This window comes from Notothenia rossii (genome assembly GCF_949606895.1).
Source record: "Notothenia rossii genome assembly, chromosome: 5".
Classification (NCBI taxonomy): domain Eukaryota; kingdom Metazoa; phylum Chordata; class Actinopteri; order Perciformes; family Nototheniidae; genus Notothenia; species Notothenia rossii.
In genome coordinates this window covers 76789719-76811264 of record NC_136903.1, presented here as the reverse complement: position 1 = coordinate 76811264, position 21546 = coordinate 76789719, and the positions used below count along the sequence as shown (strand labels likewise).

The window sequence follows — 21546 nt, the reverse complement described above, 5'->3', positions numbered from 1 at the left end:
TCTGGACTTTACACACTTGGAAATTCTTTTTGCTTATCTCACTTAATTGTGACCCAATTAGCCAGCCAAGGATTACCTTTCAGGGCAAGAGAAAAGCATCTCTGCTGAGTAATAAAGGGTTAAACAACTCCAGTTCACAAGCTATAAACGTTGTGAATTCAGTGATTCAGTGATGATCGGTGATTCAGTGTAATGATCGTTCAGGTTGGACTTGTGTGAACATGTACTTTGCGTTTTATTGTACAAATTAAAACAAGTATAAAATGACAAAAAAGGGCTGCATTCACTTGCAAAAAAAAACATTCTAATGCTTTTTTTTAATGGGCGAAATTGAAAAACCACCTGCAGGTGTTGAACAAACATCGTTAGTTGAAACAAAACTACTTAATAAGGTTTCGGAAAATGTCATGGTTTGGGTTAAAAGAAGAACATATGTTGCGCGTGACTATATGGTAATTGTGTTAACCTTGTTAGACAGAACATGATTTGTTGTTTCCTGTGTAAGAGTCCTTGGTTTGTCAGCGTCATACCAGCTCAAATCTATATTCCTGACAAGAAATGATAAGGTCTATTTAATGTGCCGAAGGCAAATACAAAGCCTTCAACAACTCCCACTGTAATGTCTCAATGTGACATTATAGAATAACAATGAACATTGTATAAAAGTATCTTAGAGCAGAGAGTGATAAACATGTCTTCTGTATGATGAAGATTAACAAGGGCCAGATATGTTTCTCCACAACAGCAAGAAGAGAGTGAATTCTCAATATAGAATACTCTTTGGGAAGGTTAATAGATTCAGAACATTACTTAATGAATTATTCAAGAGAGTTTATAACCGCTCTAATCAGTTCCTTATTTGATGCACTGAATCTAAGAGCTTTTGCTTTCTGCTACGCCACTGAGCCTTGATGAGAAGCGTGTAGGAGCGGTATCCGTTGGGAGAAAACACTGTCAGAGAAGACCTTTGAACAAGAAGCACTTCCTCTGCACTTTGACCCAAAACACAAAGCTGAACCGCAGGGAGACGAATCGTGTCTTAAGACAACATCAAGGGTGGGGTACTTGGTAAAGCTAGTATTTGACGAATTATGGATGAATGCCGGTGATTCTCGGGTAAGTTACCTCAATTTAATTATGTTATCCAATATCCTGTGAGCACAATTGGTCCTGTGAACAATATCTTTCTTATCTTTAAAATATTGTCTGAATTCAGTTCAAAGGTGTTTCCATACTGAGTGATATTTTCGAACATTGACAAGAATTTATGAAGGTTTTTGTCTAATTGTTGTATGGTATATGTTTTTATTGACTTGCAACTACCACTGTTTGTGTCTTTACTAACTAAACTCTTCCAGAGAATAGTGGAATAATTGACATGGTTTCATGCAGATTATCGTGCTGATTGGTCTGTTTGTTTACAAGGAAATTATGCAAACATGCATGCAAAATACAAAAATTGTTATCTGTTATGTTGGGAAGGCGTGTGGCGGTGCGTTGGTGTTTGGATCAGGGGGGGCACAGGTTCAAACCCCACTACAGTCAGCATGTCATTGTGTCCCTGGGCAAGACACTTCACCCCAAATTGCTCGTGTGGCGATTGCCCACAGTATTGAGTATGTAAGTCGCTTTGGATAAAAGCATCTAACAAGTAACATACATAATGTAATGTTATCACAAGAAGTACAGCCGTGGGGTTTTTTAAATAGCTGATGGAATCATCTATGAATTGACATAGGAAGTTAGACTAAACAATTAATGTGCTTAATTCTTCTCAGTAAACACAAAAATAATGACACCGAAGACAAAATAAAAAGATCCAAATGCTGGCCATAAAATCGTTATCCACCGGTGAAAACCGAAATGAGCTACCTCCTTGCCTGACCACAGCATCTGGCACTATATCGGACAGGGGCTGAATATCGTTCTTAATGTGATACCAAGTCCATCTGAGACCTGTGTTCACCTTCAGACAGCATCCAAGTGAAGTCGCTCAGGGAAAAATGGGATCCGCCCAGGTTAAACTGTGTTACGACTTCTGTGGCTATCTACCAGCGATCATGTTTAATATGAAAGACTACACACACATTTATCCTTTATGAAAACAGTATTCTGCAGCATTCATCCAGATAAGATGTGACTGTTAACTCGTTTTGCAAAGATAGCAGTCGGCGGCGCCAGGATTTTTTTTGCTGCAGTAGCTTAGCAGTCGCTACACTAAACAAAAATATAAACGCAACACTTTTGTTTTTGCTCCCATTTTTCACGAGATGAACTCAAAGATCTAAAACATTTTCTATATACACAAAATAACCATTTCTCTCAAATATTGTTCACAAATCTGAAAAAATCTGTGATAGTGAGCACTTCTCCTTTGCCGAGATAATCCATCCCACCTCACAGGTGTGGCATAACAAGATGCTGATTAGACAGCATGATTATTGCACAGGTGTGCCTTAGGCTGGCCACAATAAAAGGCCACTCTGAAAGTGCAGTTTTGCTTTATCGGGGGGGTCTGGGGGGGTCCGAAAACCAGTCAGTATCTGGTGTGAGGGTTATGATTAGGGTTAGGGTTAGGGGAATGTTGTGAATCGAGTGGCCTGTGTTCGTCGTCCATAACATACAGTGGGGCAAAAAAGTATTTAGTCAGCCACCAATTGTGCAAGTTCTCCCACTTAAAAAGATGAGAGAGGCCTGTCATTTTCATCCTAGGTATACCTCAACTATGAGAGACAAAATGAGAAAATAAAATCCAGAAAATCACATTGTCTGATTTTTAAAGACTTTATTTGCAAATTATGGTGTAAAATAAGTATTTGGTCAATAACAAAAGTTCATCTCAATACTTTGTTATACACCCTTTGTTGGCAATGACAGAGGTTAAACGTTTTCTGTAAGTCTTCACAAGGTTTTCACACACTGTTGCTGGTATTTTGGCCCATTCCTCCATGCAGATCTCCTCTAGAGCAGTGATGTTTTGGGGCTGTTGCTGAGCAACACAGACTTTCAACTCCCTCCAAAGATTTTCTATGGGGTTGAGATCTGGAGACTGGCTAGGCCACTCCAGGACCTTGAAATGCTTCGAAGCCACTCCTTCGTTGCCCGGGCGGTGTGTTTGGGATCATTGTCATGCTGAAAGACCCAGCCACATTTCATCTTCAATGCCCTTGCTGATGGAAGGAGGTTGTCACTCAAAATCTCACGATACATGGCCCAATTCATTCTTTCCTTTACACGGATCAGTGGTCCTGGTCCCTTTGCTGAAAAACAGCCCCAAAGCATGATGTTCTTTGGATGCAACTCAGCATTCTTTCTCCTCCAAACACGTCTAGTTGAGTTTTTACCAAAAAGTTATATTTTGGTTTCATCTGACCATATGACATTCTCCCAATCCTCTTCTGGATCATCTAAATCAGGGGTCGGCAACCCCTGGCACACGTGCCAGCATTGGCAGGCGGCACCGTAACCAGTGGCACACTAGGAATAAGTGGAATAAGTGTGCAAAATATTGAAATTGTATGTTCGGATCCTGAACGAGACCCCCGCCAGAGCGCGTCTCCCCGTTACCTGCAGAAGGAAGCCATGCACGCAACGCAGCCCCGCTCTCTTTAACTCCAGGCGATTTTCTGCCGCTTTCCTCCGTGGTGCAGTGCTGATCGTTTCACCACGGAGGAAAGCACTTCACAAATTGCAGTAGGCCTACCCATAAGGAGCTGTACAAATGCCGCAGTTTTTGCGTGGCTGTGTCTTTAGTTGTGAGCCCAGTGGCGATCTGTCCATCTGTCATACTGATCATACAGTCAATAACTTTGTTGTTATTAGCATCTGGTTAGCTAGCTATGCTAACGAATATAAGAAGCTTTTTCTCCAGCCAGCGAGGTAAAGGCACATCTTTATATGATCAATATAGTTATAAAAAAAATAAGAGAACAAAGTAAACGGGTATAAAATACTATATGACAGTAAAAAAAAGTTGTTATTAATAAAAAAGAATACAGTTTGAAAGGGGAATGATTTGTAAAATATCCATAAAGAAAAATAAATCTCCTTACAGTTCTGTTTCATATGGGTGTTGAGAGATGTATCCATAGATCTCTTAATGTTGCTCTCAAAGTGCACCAGATTGATGGTTTTAACTTCAACATTTAAAAAAAAATCTTCCCGGGGGAGCATACCCCCATACCCCCCTAGAGGAGGTTAGTCCCCCCCCCCACTTTAAATCATGTTCACATGGATAGGAAATTAAATTGCACACATCTTGTGTCCATATATTTCTGTTTTGGTGGTCATGCCACAACCGTGCACGCATACGCGAGTCATGGTAAGATATCTGGATTAAGAGGTTGCTTTTTCTTTGCAGCATGAAAGAAAGGCCAAATGAATGGGCTGTGATTTTAGTATTTTTAAGCAGAGGTTAATAATTTGTAAGTCCCTCGGAGGATGATGAAAAAATTGAAATGGCCCTTGAGAGGAAAAAGGTTCCCCACCCCTGCTTTAGTTGAAAGCCCAGTGGCGATCTGCTCATCTCTCATCGAAATAATATGCTACAAAGGGGCGGACTGGCCATCTGTGTGTTGAACTTTCCTGTCGGCTCCCAGACCGTAGTCGAGGAGGGCAGAAGCAACAAGCTTCAGGTTCAATAACCCACTTTAGCTTAAATGACTGGAGAGAGGCGAGCTCTTCTTGGGAGGCCGTTGCATTTATTTAGCTGTTCTTCTGTTTCACAAAATACATCACAGACCTCTGTTTTTCTGCTTCTTCTACCTCGTTTCACTTCCAGCAACATACACACCTTCCCTCACTGTCGCTCTATCATCCACAAACACACATGCGCAAGCCACACCCCTCTCTCTCTCTCTCTCTCTCTCTCTCTCTCTCTCTCTCTCTCTCTCTCTCTCTCTCTCTCTTAAAGGGACAGCGATCTCATCTCACTCTGCATGACCCTAATATCATAACATGTGTGTTCTGGAGAATCACAGAACGGACAATCGTCCATATTATTATGCCGTTTAAACCAATTATTTAAATGTGTTTGTTAAATTTGGCATCATAAGTTGCGCTGACAGGTCCACACACTGCTTCCCCGCAGCGAGGCTCCCCCGCCCTCCTGCTGATAGTTCATGAGCGTCAAGCTCTTCAACCCCCCCCCCCCCCCCGTTGATAATTCTCGATCGTTGGCACGCTGATAAACTTTTTTTTTTTAAATGGCACTTCATATCAAAAAGGTTGCCGACCCCTGATCTAAATGCTCTCTAGCAAACTAAGCTAAAACCACACAAACAATTATATGTTTTTATTGAACACACCATGTAAACATTCACAGTGCAGGGTGGAAAAAGTATGTGAACCCTTGGATTTAATAACTGGTTGATCCTCCTTTGGCAGCAATAACCTCAACCAAACGTTTTCTATAGTTGCATATCAGACCTGCACAACGGTCAGGAGGAATTTTGGACCATTCTTCTTTATAAAACTGTTTCAGTTCAGCAATATTCTTGGGATGTCTGGTGTGAATCGCTCTCTTGAGTTCATGCCACAGCATCTCAATTGGGTTGAGGTCAGGACTCTGACTGGGCCACTCCAGAATGCGTATTTTCTTCTGTTGAAGCCATTCTGTTTACTTCTGTGCTTTGGGTTGTTGTCCTGTTGCATCACCCATCTTCTGTTGAGCTTCAATTGGTGGACAGATGGCCTTAAGTTCTCCAGCAAAATGTATTGGTAAACTTGAGAATTCATTTTTCCGTCGATGATGGCAATCTGTCCAGGCCCTGAGGCAGCAAAGCAGCCCCAAACCATGATGCTCCCTCCACCATACTTCACAGTTGGGATGAGGTTTTGATGTTGGTGTGCTGTGCCTTTTTTTCTCCACACATAGCGTTGTGTGTTCCTTCCAAACAACTCAACTTTGGTTTCATCTGTCCACAGAATATTTTGCCAGTAGTGCTGTGGAACATCCAGGTGCTCTTTTGCAAACTTCAAACGTGCAGATCAGAACACATTTTATGACCAACTTGTGCAGAAATCCAGGTAATTCCAAAGGGTTCACATACTTTTTCTTGCAACTGTATACATATATATATATATATATTTATTATTTTCCTGCCCTAACTTTTATTTATTTTTTTCTCCTGTTTTCTTTATTTATTTGTACTTCTTCATTTCTATACGTTTTTGACGCAATAATGCCGATGTTGTATTAGGATGATGCATGGGAGGGCTACTTTACATAAGCTATGCTTGAGCCCTCCCGCTTCCACAAATTTTGTTCATCTTTGTGTGTATGAATTATACTTTTTTAGTTTTTTGGATGAATAATTAAAAAAAAAAAAAATATTACTTTCAGCTTGGGGGCCCCCTAGTGGCCACGGGGGCCATATGCATCTGCATAGTCCGCCTATAGGAAGAAACGGCCCAACAACATTGCCTAAATAACTTTACAAATGTACTAAACAGTGCACATCTGATAACTGAAATAACTATTAACTTGGACACACTACAATATTATCATTAATATTTACATCAAATCATTTCTTTGACACTTAGCCTATAACATTACTTTGCAAGGTAAGCACAACCAAAATAAGTTTGTAAAAGCAGAATTTGAACACTGTTTCTGTGTTCCTACAATATGTTTGTATAATACCATTACACCCTAAGCGTACAAATACACAATAGCGATCGTTCAGTGTTTCAACTGCCATATTGTGGCATTTAACCTCATCACCACCACGCCGCAAACAGACAGACACACACACACGCTTGTCCGGCTCCGTTGGAGATCGCGGTCGTTTACGCAGACTTGTGAGAAATCTTTCCATTTTCGATCTGTGTTCACATACTGAGAATTATAACAACATTAGCCAAGTAACAGTTTGCGCTTTAACTTACAACGACCCATGATAGATCTCGCGGAATGTGTATACATATATAGATGCATTTTCATAACAAAACAATGGGGTTGCTAAGCCGTTGCTAGGCCAATTGTTGGAGTTGCTATAGCAATATAACTATTATGTTAATTATAGTATAAGGTGACCAGATTTTCTAAATTAAAACCGGGGACATTTTGAGTTTTGCGGTCAATATATCATTAACATATCCAATTTTCTTCACTGTTAAAGAAAAAAGGGGGACAATTCTGGTTCAATGTAATTCGAACATTTGAACTGTTGGATACAAACAGAAGTACGATAGCTCATAGATGAGACTTCAAAGGTCTTTTATTTTGAAACTGTACATCAGATTGTCCCGATTCTCTCTGAGTGACTAGATGGGGTGTCCTGCTATCACCCTGAAGTGAAATAAGTCTTTGATACTGGATAGTTTTTGTTTTATTCTTATCTAAAAACAGAGGGATGATAGCTCATATATGAGACTTCAGAGGTCTTTTATTTTTAAACTCTACATCAAATTGTCCTGATTCTCTCTGAGTGATTAGATGGGGTGTCCTGCTATCACCCTGGAGCGAAATAAGTCTTTGATGATTTGACAGTTTTTTTTTATTCTTGTATAAAAACAGAAGGACGATAGCCCATATATGAGATTTCAAAAGTATTTTATTTTGAAATTCTACATCAGACTGCCTGATTTGCTCTGATTGACTAGATGGGGTCTCCTGCTATCACCCTGAAGTGAAATAAGTATTTAATTGACTTCGAATGACTCTTTGATTATGGATGGTTTTCATTAAATAATAATCAAAATATTATCAATCGATCTAATTTGAGATTTTAAACAGCATACATTTTAATAGTCACCCAGTGAAAATGTCAGATATGTCTTCATAACTGTATCCTTACATTTTACATTCACTCAGTTATAATGTGGTAGTTATACGTAATTTGTTTTAAATTATTATTGATCACATTATATAGTAGCCTACATATTTCTTAATTTAAGCTCCAGTATATATGAATATGTTTGGTGTGTTTTTTAGGTATATTTGTTATTGACCGAGTAAACGCTTTTATTTTGAAGGCAGTTTTTACAGGCCTCTACCGTAATGCATAGGATATTCGCGCACCGCAATACAACGTGCGGGCAGGCTTGACTGTGTTTTCCGAAGTAGGGGCTGGTTTGACTACGGCCTGTTTACCCAGTGTTTCCTGACATGAAACGTTTTATTTAACCTTGCTATGTGTTTTTAACGTATATTAAAAAACGGGGACATTTCCGGGGACAGTTTCAACCGGGGACAGGCCAATACAAACGGGGACTGTCCCCGGAAAACCGGGACGTCTGGTCACCCTATTATAGTAGGCATTTGCTTATACATAGTATACGGACTGAGGTCTGTATCAAGCGACCCAATGAGATCAGATATCCTAGTTTATCAGCCTGCGAGCCTATGTTGTGATAAGTGTTAATTTGACATATAAATGTGTTCTAGTGCACATGTAACCGGTGTGGTTAAGCGATCTCTGCGTTGTGTTGATAATGGACGAGACCCGAGCCAGTGTAAAGTTGAGACGTTGTCTGACAAGAGATACAACGATCAGTTTTACATCAATTCCTCACAATGACTCCTCTCTCACATGGAACATTTTACGAAAAGGGCAGAGGAAACGTGAAGGACACAATATATAGGGGGGAAAGTCCTCACAACAAAAAAAACCCTGAGCACAGCGACCACATTTCAGAGGTTCCGCCCACTGATCTCCGACCTTGCCAGGTATTTAACATTCAATAAAATGAAGAATACAGAATAAAATAATATAAAACACAGAATTTGTGTGATTATAGAAAATTAAATAAAATAAACCCCACTGCATATTGCATCTGTTACTCTCTCCCCCCTAGAATTACACAAAATTCGGAGCACCAAAACAATCCACACATACAACACAATCCACACATAGGCCATGAAATACACAAACAAAGTGTATGGAATCAGCAATATAAACTTCTCACTGAAGGGATAAGAGAATCAGAGCATTAACCGGCGCATAGCAATAACACATGATACCCTCTAGACCAGGGGTTCTTAACCTTTTTGACCTTGAGGCCCAATTTTTATAGTACAAAGTGGCCCGGGGCCCATTAAATATTAACACTGTATAGGTTTAATTGACCTCATTCTCGGTTTGATTTGTATTCAATAATAAACCAAATCCACTAACTGTTTAACAAGCAAAAACCTTATCAAATAAAATGACATGATAAAATGGGATCATCACAAATACTTTTATTAAACATGTGTATGTAAACCTACACATACTGTATCAAGACACCGAACAGGCTGATAATTCCTGGACCAAATCAAGCTGTGACAAGAAAAAATGTCAAGGATCAAGTCAGGCTTTTAAATAATAATAAAAAAGACCAATATTAGGATTTTACTTTAAATTAATAAAATATATATATATATATATATAAATAATCAATCAATCAATAAAAGGGGGTGATAAAATAAATGCATTCAAATAATATAAATCTATTTTTAAATTAAATAAATAAACTAAATGAAATTGAAATAAAGTGCAAATGAAACTATAGCCTTATAATCTGCAAAGCTATTTGAAAATTGCTTCAGCAGTCTCCATTTTTGCATGGCAGAACCAGAATAATCTTTATATCTGTGACAAATGAACAATGACACAAATAATAACAACAATGAACAACAATAACAACAATAATACAACTCCCTTTTTATCTTGACCTCTTAATGAGACACTTGGGCCTGCTTCTGAGACATAATCAGATCCAGTCTGGGTGGAATGGGAGAAAGGCTCACTCTCAGAGTAGACTCCAGTGTTGCTCTGAGTCTGTTTCGGGCTTTGGTCTTAGTTGTGGCCACAATGGAGAATCCTGATTCACACAGGTACGTAGTTGTGAATGGGAGAAGGAGTTTCACAGCCCTCAGTGCAAGACATGGGTACTCCTTTGAGACAGCAACCCAGAATGAGCCCAGGTCCAGTTTGCCCCACTGCAGCTTTAAAGTGCTGTCAGTGGAAACGTCCAGAAGCTGGGATTCCAGGTGTGAGGGCAAAGCAACATCATTTGCAGTGGGATCCACTGAAAATGGGTCCAAAATCCACATGTTTCCCTCTCTGGGATCCTCAGGAAAGTAGTCACCAAATTTCTCTGCCAGTTGTGAGAGGTGCTGGGAGACTGAGTCGCTGATCTTCACCTGAGGGGAGTTTTCCAAAATGTCAGACAAAAGTGGAAACATGTCCATCCTATTTTCCTGGGCCCTCTTGGTCCACAAAGCAAGTTTCCTCTTGAAAGCTTCAACTTTGTCTGCAACACAAAATATGTTGCTGTTTCTTCCTTGAAGTGAGGTGTTCAGTTGGTTCAGTAGTGAAAAAATGTCACAGAGGTAGGCAAGTTTTGCTGTGAACATTGTGTCAGCATAGTAATCTACAAGATTAGATTTTTTCTCACTGAGAAAAGAGAAGACCTCATTCCTCAGTTCAAACAAACGATTGAGGACCAGTCCTCTGGAAAGCCATCTCACTTCACTGTGATATAGCAGTTGGACATGATCTGCTTATATGTCCTCACAAAGCTTAGCAAAACATCTGGAGAGGTTCACAGCATTGTTTTTAATAAAGTTTATGGTTTTCACACTTACATCCATCACCTGGTGGAGGTCTGGTGACATCTTTTTTGCTGCAAGGCTTTCACGGTGGAGAAAACAGTGTGTCCATTTAGCTTCTGGTGCACGATCAAGGATCTGTCTAATGACACCATGATGCCTGCCAGTCATTGATGCTGCACCGTCACTGCACACCCCGACACAGTTCTGCCAGTCCAGGCCGTTCTCAGTGAAGTAGTTATCCATGCAGCGGAAACATTCCTGAGCCGTAGTTCGTGTTGGTAGCTCTCCACAAAACAGTATGTCTTCGTGCAAACTACTGTCCCAGCGATAGCGAACAAAAACAAGCAGCAGTGCAGCATTCGTGACATCCGTGGACTCGTCTAATTGCAAAGAAAAAAAAGGGCTGCTTTTTATTCTTTCTATAAGTTGATGCTGTATGTCTGATGCCATGTCCGCGATACGGTGACTCACAGTGTCGTTTGACAGTGGGATGGTCAGCAGCTTTTTTGCAGCGGCCTCTCCGACCATCTCACGGCACATATCAACAGCGGCAGGCAGAACCAACTCCTCCGCTATGGTGAATGCTTTCTTACTCTGTGCCACACGTCTGGCTACGAGGTAGCTCGCTTTCAATGCACATTTAGAGTTGCTTGTCAGTGACACGACAGACCTTTTCTGCATCTGCAGCCCACTTTCCTTCCTCTTAAAATATTCCACCGGCTTTCCCACGAGATTCGGGTGCTTGGTCTCTAGATGCCGCTGTAGTTTTGAGGGCTTGAGGGCTTCGTTGGACAGCATTAGCCCACACTCCACACACTGGGCTTTTGGCACTGCCTCTGTTCCTCCATTTACGAAACCGTATTTAATGAAGTCGAGATTGTATTTCCGTAAAAACTTTGTCTTTTGGGTGGGGGGGTTGGCAGGACATTCGTCTTCATTTTTTCTTTTTAAAAACTTCTCCATTTTTGCCGCTTCATCTATGTGTATTGGCGCTTGTTAACAACTGAGTGGTAATAAAGATACATTGACAAAAAAAAAAACGCCACCACGTGGTCGAAAGCTGCACGCAGTCTCGCGGCCCTTGCGGCCCACAGGTGCAAAACTGAAAGTTTTTTGTGGCCCTCTGGGGGGCGCTGGCGGCCCAAGTGTGGGCCGCGGCCCTATGGTTAAGAATCACTGCTCTAGACAAAGTGAGATGCCTTATACATCACACATACGGCCAAACCATGTGGATACACAAAAGAAAGTGTGACATACAGCAGCATAGTTAACCAAAAACATTCCTTTGTCACAATAAAAAAACATTATACATATAATAACAATAAAACAAAACGTCAATCCTATATGCCACCCCAATTTTTCACACCTGGATAACAGCACCAGGGCCTGAATCAACCCCTAGAACAGACTCAAGTTGTGTCATGGACTCGATCAGACGACACACTGGCCAAAAGATTCTGCCAAACTGTGAGGCAAGCCCCCCATTGGCAGTCGGACACTGCTGTGGACCAGGATGGGCAGACAGTGACTCTGACAGGGGAACAGGGATTGGGGCAGGAACATCGATGGCAGGGGAAATTGCCAGAGAGGGAGACAGTGGACACACTCTGAACTAACTGAGCCATCAATGGAGGACTGTTCGTGGACCCATGAGGCAGTGCGGCTATCTGCCCAGCCAACAGCACTCGAAAGGGAACCAGCAAGAGACGATCCGGCAGCAGCAGCAGCTGTAGTATCCAACTCAGAGATTGCAATCTTGTGCAAATCAGTTGCAGGGGGAACATCGGCCAAGCTAACAGTAGGCATGGACAAAGGAGCAGGACTGCCATTTGAGGCCTCTTCCAGGGGCAGGAAGTCAACCTGGAGCAGCAGGTTCCGATTGACAACACGTTCATTCCCTTCTCGATCCTTGATTCGGTATATATGCAAGGCAGGTTTTGAGGCCACCACGGTGTAAATGATGGGCATCCACTTGTCAGAAAGCTTAGGTTTCCCCCTGGCTCCTTTGTTTGCCAGCAACACTTGTGACTGCCCCAGAGCCTGGGGCCTGTGAGTGTGTGAATGTTGCAGGTCCTTCTTCTTCTTCTTCTTCTTCTTTTCTTTAATGGCGAATCGCTTCCACTTGGAGCATATATCGCCACCTACTGTTTAGTTACTAAATGTTCATACTAAATCCTTGTCCTCAGACCAGTGCTTTTGAGGAATTTGAAGATCAGCTTGTTTGCTTCATTTCTTGATTTACTTTCAAATATTGCCTTGAAATCCATGTCCTTGATGTTGAGTTGTTCCAGTGCAGTTTTCAGAATGAATCTTTGTCTGTTATAGTCCGGGCAGCTAAAAAATACATGATGTATTGTCTCTGGTTGTTGGCAACCATCACAATTGCCATTTGGATGTTTTCCAATCAGATGCAGTGATGAGTTTAGTCCAGAGTGTCCCAATTTTATCCTGCTGTTGATGCTCTGCTCTCTTCTACTACTACCCCACGTGCTTCCTGTTCCTACTTCCCTTTGTATCTGATATAAATGTCTTCCTTTGGTGTTACTGTCCCATAGTTTTTGCCATTGTTGCTTGATAACCACTTTAGTAAAAGATTTAACTTCTGCTCTACTGATGGGTACACTAATATCAATCTGGTTTGCTTTCAAACCACATTTTGCCAGTTGATCCACTACTTCATTCCCTCTAATGCCCACATGCGCTGGAACCCACACAAATTGAACAACAATTCCCAGATGAACTAACCTAAACATGCTTTGTAAAATTTCATGTAAAATATCCTGACGACATTCTGAAGAGAAGTTGTTTATACTCTCCAGAGCTGCACTGGAGTCAGAGCAAATGACCACTCGCATTGACTGTATTTCCTCTACCCACTGAAGTGCTAGAGAGATAGCCATCATCTCTACTGTATATACTGCAATGTGATCACTTGTACGCTTTCCCACTTTGACTTTTAACTCAGGAACATAAAATGCACAACTCGTTAAACCATTTTCTGGATTTTTGGATCCATCAGTTTTATAAAGTGCCCATATTGTTCATGTAGAACAGTGTTCACATAAGCCTGTACATTGAATTTGTTTTTCATTGAATGTACCCGTTTCAATAGTGATAAATCTACTATAGGTTGAGGTAGCAACCATGGTGGAACAGCTGATAACAACACCGTCGGACTAATATTCCATTCCTTAACTTTGAATTCCTTACATATTTCCGAAACACAAAAACAAAAACTTTCTTTTTTTATTTTGTTACTTTCCCAACTTGTTTGTACTGTTTTTTTAGTAGGGTGAGTATCTTTATGACCCTGTAGATTTGCCCAGTAATTAACAATTAACTGCTTTCTCCTCAAAGAAATAGGTACTTCTCCGACCTCTACCTGAAGTGCCGACACTGGTGTAGATCTGACTGCCCCACAGCATATCCTTAGTGCTTGTGCCTGGACTCTATCTAATTTTTGAAGAGAAGAGTATGCAGCTGACCCATACACTATTAGTCCGTATTCTATGGCTGATCTAATTAAGGCCGTGTATACGTTCCTCAAAGCAGCTTTATCAGCCCCCCACTTAGTGCCTGCCAAGCACCTCATAACATTTAAAACCCTTTTACATTTATCTACGACTTTATCAATGTGAGTACTCCATGTGACTCTCTCGTCCAACCATATTCCCAGAAATTTAAATGTCTTCACTTTCTTTAGATCTTGTCCATAAAGTTTTAACCTAACCTCCTCACCTATCCTTTTCCTCGTAAAAAATAAAGTTTCAGTTTTTTCCACCGACAATCTAAACCCCCATGTCAGAGACCAGCTTTCAATTTCCCTAATGGCTTCCTGAATCTTAGCTACAATATATTTTACATTTCTGCCCCTTTTCCAAATAGCTCCATCATCTGCAAAAAGTGACTTACCAATATCAGATCCTACTTGTGTATATATATCATTGATCATGATAGAAAATAAAAGAGGACTGATGACACTCCCCTGCGGGGTTCCATTCTCAACTTCATGCCTGCGAGAATATGACTTGCCAACTCGGACTCTGATGGCACGGCCAAACAAAAAATCCATAATCCAATTATATACATTACCTCCCAGACCCATAATGTCCAGTTTGATTAATAATCCTTCCTTCCACATCATATCGTAAGCTTTTTCCACATCAAAGAATACAGCTACAACACACTCCTTGTTCGCTTGGGCTTTCCTGACTTCAGACTCCAGGCACAGCAGTGGATCTAAAGTACTCCGCCCTCTTCTAAACCCACTCTGATACGGAGTCATTAGTTCATTTTTCTCAATGTGTTATGTTAGCCTTTCTGTTATCATTCTTTCCATAACTTTACACAAGTGTGATGTCAGAGCTATAGGTCTATAACTGCCTGGACTGGTTGGATCTTTCCCAGGTTTCCTAATAGAAATAATGACTGACTCTTTCCATATTATTGGCAGCTTCCCTTTCTCCCAGATCTTATTGTACATCTCCAGCAGCTTTCCTAAGGCAAAATCACTTAATTTGGTCAACATTATATAACATACATTATCTTTCCCAGGAGCAGTCATTTTACACTTACTTAATGCTCTTCTCAACTCTTGAATAGAGAAAGGTATATTTACAACACTCTGCGACGAATGTCTTTCTTCATATACATTAGGATGCTCATCTAACACTTCCTGCCTCCTGATCTTACCTTCTTCTGTCAAATTTTCCGAAGAATGAACTTTGACAAAATTTTCAGCTAGAATTTCTGCCTTCTCCAAAGCACCAGTGGCAACTTCCCCTCCAATCTCTAATACTGGCAGGTTACTCTGATGTCTTATTCCCCTCATCTTCTTAATCATTCCCCATACTTTATCTAATGGTGTAGTTCTCCCAATACTTGAACAGAATCCTCTCCAACACTCACTTTTTGCTCTTTTAACAATGTTCCTTACCTGAGCCTGTGCCTTTTTATATTCTAATAAATTATGTAATGAATGTGTCTTTCTTAGCTTTCCAAACAGCCTGATTTTGTTTCGGATTGCATCATTACAGTCTTTGTTCCACCACGGTACCATCTTAACACATTTACCAAGTTTCCCAGTTTTATTCCCAATAGTTTGATTAGCGCTTTTAATTATATTTGAAGTAAATTGCTCATTTATTTCATCAATACTTTCTGCCATATCAATCTGATCCAATTCATTATCGCACAATTTAGCAAACATCTCCCAATTTGCTTTAGAAAAAGTCCATCTCATGATACCGTCTAGCTCAACCACATGATTTATATCAAACTTGATTATAATTGGAAGATGATCACTCCCAATACTGTTATTTGTCAATACTTCCCAACTGCTACCAGAAGCTAATTCACTTGTTACAAGAGTTAGGTCGATCGCAGACTCTGTTCCATCTCTAAAATTGATCCTTGTACCTTGCCCATTATTTACAGTTTTTCTCAATCGCTAAACCCACTATTTAGAATCAAAATTCCTTTCATCAAACCAACAGCACAGCCATCGAAACAGAAAACCATTTCTCTACAACAGTATACCATTTCTCATTGATATCACACAAAATGCAGATGCTAAGCAGTGTTTTGCAAAACAGATCACACAATTCTCTAACTGAAGTTACAATTCTCTACACAAAGATCAAAAATCTGTTGTGTAACTCATGTCTACAAAACAACAAATAATCTTCTCACAGTGGATAACACTTCCTCATAAACTTAGACCATAGCTACACTAATTGACACTTGATGTGCAAAATATTAACACTTGTTATCAGTCAATCACCCCATTGAAAAAGGTAACTCCATGGAATGTACTGTATACCTTACAGTAATGATGTTACATTGAAAACATTTACATGATAGAATTTGCATGACTGTACTTAAAATATTTTTTTAAATGGTGCCGGTAAAGCTATAATAGTGTTGATATGACTTGCATAGGTCTTTGAGATGTTCATATGGGGAGGATTAGCTATAGCTGATACAACATTTTTACAGTCAGTAATTGTGGTCTTTTCCTTTTTGCACATTGAGAAATGTTTTTTTTTGTATTGGGGTGAATTGAGTACTTCACTTCCATGTAAATGAATTGCTCACAGCTGACATCAATGAATTTCCTATAGTAATTGTAATTAGTGAGAATCCTATAAAAGACCTCCCTCACTTCAGTAAGATGTTTGTGTAAACAAAATGGCTGATCGAGTAGGTAGAGGAGCTCTGAGAGGAAGAAGGAACCCTGTTGTTCAGCGAGGAAGAGGGAGGGCTGATGTTCAGAGAGGAAGAGGGAGAGCTGATGTTCAGAGAGGAAGAGGGAGAGCTGATGTTCAGAGAGGAAGAGGGAACCCTCATGTTCAGAGAGGAAGAGGGAGGGCTGTACGTATGCGTGGTGGAAGAGTTGAAAGGGGACCAATGCGAACAGTAGTTTCGGACAACACCCGTGCAACTATTGTGGACCACGTCATAAACCATGGCATGTCCCTCAGTGAGGCTGGCCAAAGGGTTCAGCCCAATATACCGAGATCAACAGTGGCATCCATTATTAGGATCTTCAGGCACGAAAATAGGTAAGCTACTGTAACCCTTTTTTACAGCACTTCATGCATTTCTATTTTGATGTAGGTTTCGATCACTGTTTTTATATTACAGTACATAACATTCTCAAATATTTATTGATAGAACTGAAAGAGCACCCCGCTCTGGTGGCAGACGAAAGGCCTTTACTCCAGAACAAGAGTCTGCCATTGTTGATATGGTTGTGGCCAACAATGAAATCCGCTTAAGGGAGATTCAGGCCAGAATAATTGCAGACCAGGATGTCTTCAGTAACATTCAGTCTATAAGTGTTGCAACCATTGACCGGGTGTTAAAGAGGCAACACCTCAGAATGAAACAGATCTATAAGGTTCCTTTTGAACGCAACTCTGACCGTGTGAAGGATTTAAGGCACCGGTATGTACAGGTAAGGACCTCAATCACACTGATGGCTTGCCTATATTTTTAGTATGTCTGACTGCTTACAGTAATGTAAAACGGTCCTCTGTTTGTTTCATTTTCTTTAGCGAATGATGGAGCTGGAAGGCAATGCATTACCACATGTTTTTGTATATGTGGATGAAGCAGGCTTCAACCTCTCCAAAGTGAGGAGACGTGGGAGGAACCTTATTGGGCAAAGAGCGACAGTCTTTGTTCCAGGCCAAAGGGGAGGAAACATAACATTGTGTGCGGCTATCTCGACACAAGGCGTCCTTGCTCACATCCCTTTAATGGGAGCATATAACACGCAACGTGTCCTTGCCTTCCTGGATGTCCTGTATGACGGACTTGTGCCACCAGAAGAGAGGGATCAAGTGAGGTCGGTTCACGTGGTCATATGGGACAATGTGGCATTCCACCACTCTCGTGACGTGAGGGCATGGTTTGAGGCTCATCCACACATGGCCATGGAGTTCCTCCCTCCATACTCCCCATTTCTAAACCCCATTGAGGAGTTCTTCTCTGCCTGGAGATGGAAGGTTTATGACCATCATCCTCATGACAGAATGCCCCTTTTGGACGCAATGAATGCTGGCTGTCGGGACATCTCTGCGGAATCCTGTCAAGGGTGGTGTCGACACGCAAGGAGATATTTCCCACGCTGCCTTGCAAGGGAAGACATACGCTGTGACGTAGATGAGGCTATGTGGCCAGACAGACGCCAAAGAGCAGATCAGTAAAGTTATATAGATCTCATTCTCTGCTTTACTGCTGATTTACATCATTTACCCATGTTATTTTTTTCCAGTGTATTGCTATTCGTCTTTTGTTTCTGTTACGGTGCTCTTCTGAAAATGAGACAATAAAAACAATGGCATAGTTACAGTAAGACTCTGTTTTTCCTATATGTAAGTTTGTTTCTCCCAACTTGTCAGTTTTCCGTTCAGTTTCCAATATCGATAGCTTGAGGTTTGTGTATTGATGATTGTAGTCAGTATTTAGTGTGCCACTTAGTAATGACTGTTCAAATAGTCTTCTCATGAGCTGACAAATGTTTGTTTTTGGAGAAGGTATCTGGTTTTGGAAGGGGTATTTTTAGTTTTGAGTGCCTTAGAGCACTTTGCAAGAAATGTATATTGTTATGGTAGAATGGGTTATTATGGTGACCGGAGTTTCAGTTATGAAAACACATTTGTCTCATTAGAGGACAATTTGTTCTGTTTCGATCGACTTATTCTTTTTTGTGACCAGTATTTTCAGTTTTGGTCATGTAAGTGCATTTTGCAAAAGATATTCAGAGTTATGGCAAGTGTGTTTCTGTTTAGATGGCTATGCTCTTGTTTTGAAGAAATGAATTTAGATTCTAAAAAGTGGGTTTAGCGATTGAGAAAAACTGTAAACAATGTTGCAGGTCCTGCGATTGGGTGGAGCTGAAGAGGCCAATCAGTGTGATCGGGGACACCTGGCCGGAGGTGCTATTTAAGCCCAGCTGCCCGGAGTCACAGGGCCGTCATGACTCTCTCCAAGCCTGCTGCGGAGGGACTCCAACCGTGATCCTTTCACCTCGTCCATCCTCTCCTGTTTTTGGTGTTGCCAAATAAAGTGCAGTGATTGTTGGAGACTTTGAGCGTCTCTCCTGGTGGAGCCAGTACCATGGCGCAGTGAAGGTCATCCAAAAGGGATTTGACATAATCGTCGTAGTCACACACTGTGCCATCATGCAATACATTCTTGAAAAGAAGGTCAACCGGCAGTCTGGGGACCCTCCCGAACATCAAATAGAAAGGCACAAACCCAGTGGTCTCATGAATGGTACAGTTGTACACAAAAGTCATGGTCTGGACCATTTGTGGCCATTTCTGTTTGGAACGGAGGGGTAGAGATCTCAGCATGTTGCCCAGGGTGCGATTAAACCTTTCAGTACTGCCATTACCCATGGGGTGGTAAGGTGAAGTACGAGACTTGTTGACGCCTGACAACTCGAGTAGCTCTGGGCGTCAGCTGACCCAATACTATACAGGGGCACAACAGGGGCACAGAAAAAAAAAATGTTTTGCAGTTATTTCTTTGAAAAAAGCATGGGCACAGATAATTAATGCAAGCACGCGAGCAAACATTTTTTTGCACTTATTTATTATAATAAAGTGTCATAAATAAATAGTACAATCAGATTGTTATTTTCTGCATCATTAAATATCTAGCCTACCTGAACCAAACTGAATTGAATTGGCCTACTTGTGAACTTAACTGTATACAGTATCTCTAAATCACTAACTGATGAAGGCAAAAGAGGCACAATGAATCTTCATGAAATATCTGTCAGCAAACATGGACTTGAAAACTGAAAACTGAAAGAGAACCCCCCATCCTATGATGGTGTGATGGTGACTATCCTATGAGGTGTGTACATGGTCAGAGAGATGGGAGAGGTCTATGTTCATTTTTTTAAAAGTAAACTGTAACGTCTCGGTTTCAGTTTTGCAAAGCTATCAATCAATTGACAGTGGCTTAACTTGGAGAGTGCTCCTCTCTCAACAGACATGATGGCAAGATGGTGGAGTCTGTCTTGCCCCATTGTGCTTCTTAACCACGTGTGGAGGCGTCTCAGCACGCTGAATGTACGTTCACAAGTGCAGCTGGACACTGGAATGGTCAGAGATATCTGAATGACCTGTGTCAATGTTGGGAACATGACATGATCCAGCAAACTGAAAAGACATTGCATGTCAGTGATTGGAAGGCTTTCCTGCTTTCTGGCCAGATAGTTTTTAGCCACCAGCACTTCCTCTTGCTTTAGATCCACATTATAATGATCTGCCAGACCTCTGAGGTCCTCCTCACAGAGAAAGTTGCTAGATCCTGGATTACAGGCCTGAACACCTTTTAGAACTGTGCTGTTGAGAGATGAAAAACGCTGCTCCATCTCAGCAACCATCCTGTCAAGGCAAGGTAGATACACTGCGGTTCTCAACTTCTCGGCATTCCCTAGGTCACTCGCTGCCCCACAACTAGACTCGACTACATACTCCTCCATGCGTCTCTGCTTCTGCCTTTGTCTTGGTACAGCACATGACTCAGGGATTTGGTGTGTTTCGCACAAGGCCTTTGCGCGGTCATAAACCTCAGCTGCTTTGTCATCAGTGCGCATTTCTTGTAGAGTGGCGCACACAGCGCATTTGAACTCCTCAGCTTTTGCCAGGTCCACAGTTTCACTTTGTAGGTATTTGTGTAGACTTTCTGTCACAGACAAAAAAGTCTTGAACATCATCAATAGATAAACTGTGGAGAACCTTGCAAGGTTGGCATGCAGACCCACAGCCGTAGGGTTGCTGATATTGGACAGGCACGTGAGAACTACTGGGAAATTCTCTATCATAGCGTTGATAGACCTCAGCTGGCAAGACCATCGGGTCTTGGACAGCTGTACAAGCTCAGAAGCTTGTAAGCCAAGCTGTTTCTGAGTCTCCTTAAACTTGTCATGGTTCACAAGGGAACCAGAAAAGAATGTATAGACATTCTGCAGGAGGTCAAATAACTTCCTGGCCTCTGGTATGGCCAGACATGTGGAACAGAGCACTAAATTCAATTGATGTGCATAGCAGTGCACATAAATGGCCATGGGATGGTTCTCTCGGAACTTTGCTTGGACCCCTCCAACAGCCCCACTCATGACTGAGGCGCCATCATAAGCCTGTGCAACCACCTTCACATGGTCTATGCCATTCAACCTTAGCTGTTGTTCAATGGCAGTTGTAATGGACTCCGCGTCAAAACCCTTCAAATCTACCATAGCTAGTAAATGTTCTTGCACACTCCCCCCAGCAACATATCGGACACACACAGCTAGCTGCTCAGTGCTGCCATCTCTTGCTTCGTCAGCCATCACTGAAAACATTCCAGCCTCCTTAATGTCTTTACTGATAGCTTTTGTTATCTCCTGGGCACAGCACTGAATTACTTCATTTTGTGATGAAGGTGACAAGTATGTAGTGTGTGATGGTGCTGAATATGTCTGAAGGAAAGGGTCGAACTCT

At 41.3% G+C, this 21546-nt stretch overlaps 2 protein-coding genes across 3 annotated transcripts in view; both read left to right on the top strand.

Moving 5' to 3' along the window:
- Positions 1-977: 977 nt before the first annotated feature.
- LOC307039002 (N-acetyllactosaminide alpha-1,3-galactosyltransferase-like) overlaps positions 978-21546 on the top strand; it is a 65284-nt gene continuing 44715 nt past the window's right edge. For both annotated transcript variants that reach the window (XM_079680718.1, XM_079680714.1), the window contains exon 1: positions 978-1116. The gene's annotated coding sequence lies outside the window, so the exon portion shown is untranslated. The remainder of the gene's footprint in view (positions 1117-21546) is intronic.
- Positions 13568-18906, top strand: LOC307039000 (uncharacterized protein). The gene is made up of 3 exons (XM_079680711.1): positions 13568-17103; positions 17216-17498; positions 17599-18906. Exons 1-3 carry the CDS (start codon positions 16730-16732, stop codon positions 18250-18252), a joined length of 1311 nt encoding a protein of 436 aa, XP_079536837.1. The 5' UTR covers positions 13568-16729; the 3' UTR covers positions 18253-18906.

Excerpts from the sequence above, each read along its gene's own strand:
- LOC307039000 (XM_079680711.1), top strand. The coding sequence starts at position 16,730 with ATGGCTGATCGAGTAGGTAGAGGAGCTCTGAGAGGAAGAAGGAACCCT. Across the intron at positions 17,104-17,215 it reads ATCTTCAGGCACGAAAATAG|AACTGAAAGAGCACCCCGCT; the intron begins GTAAGCTACTGT and ends ATTTATTGATAG. Across the intron at positions 17,499-17,598 it reads TAAGGCACCGGTATGTACAG|CGAATGATGGAGCTGGAAGG; the intron begins GTAAGGACCTCA and ends CATTTTCTTTAG.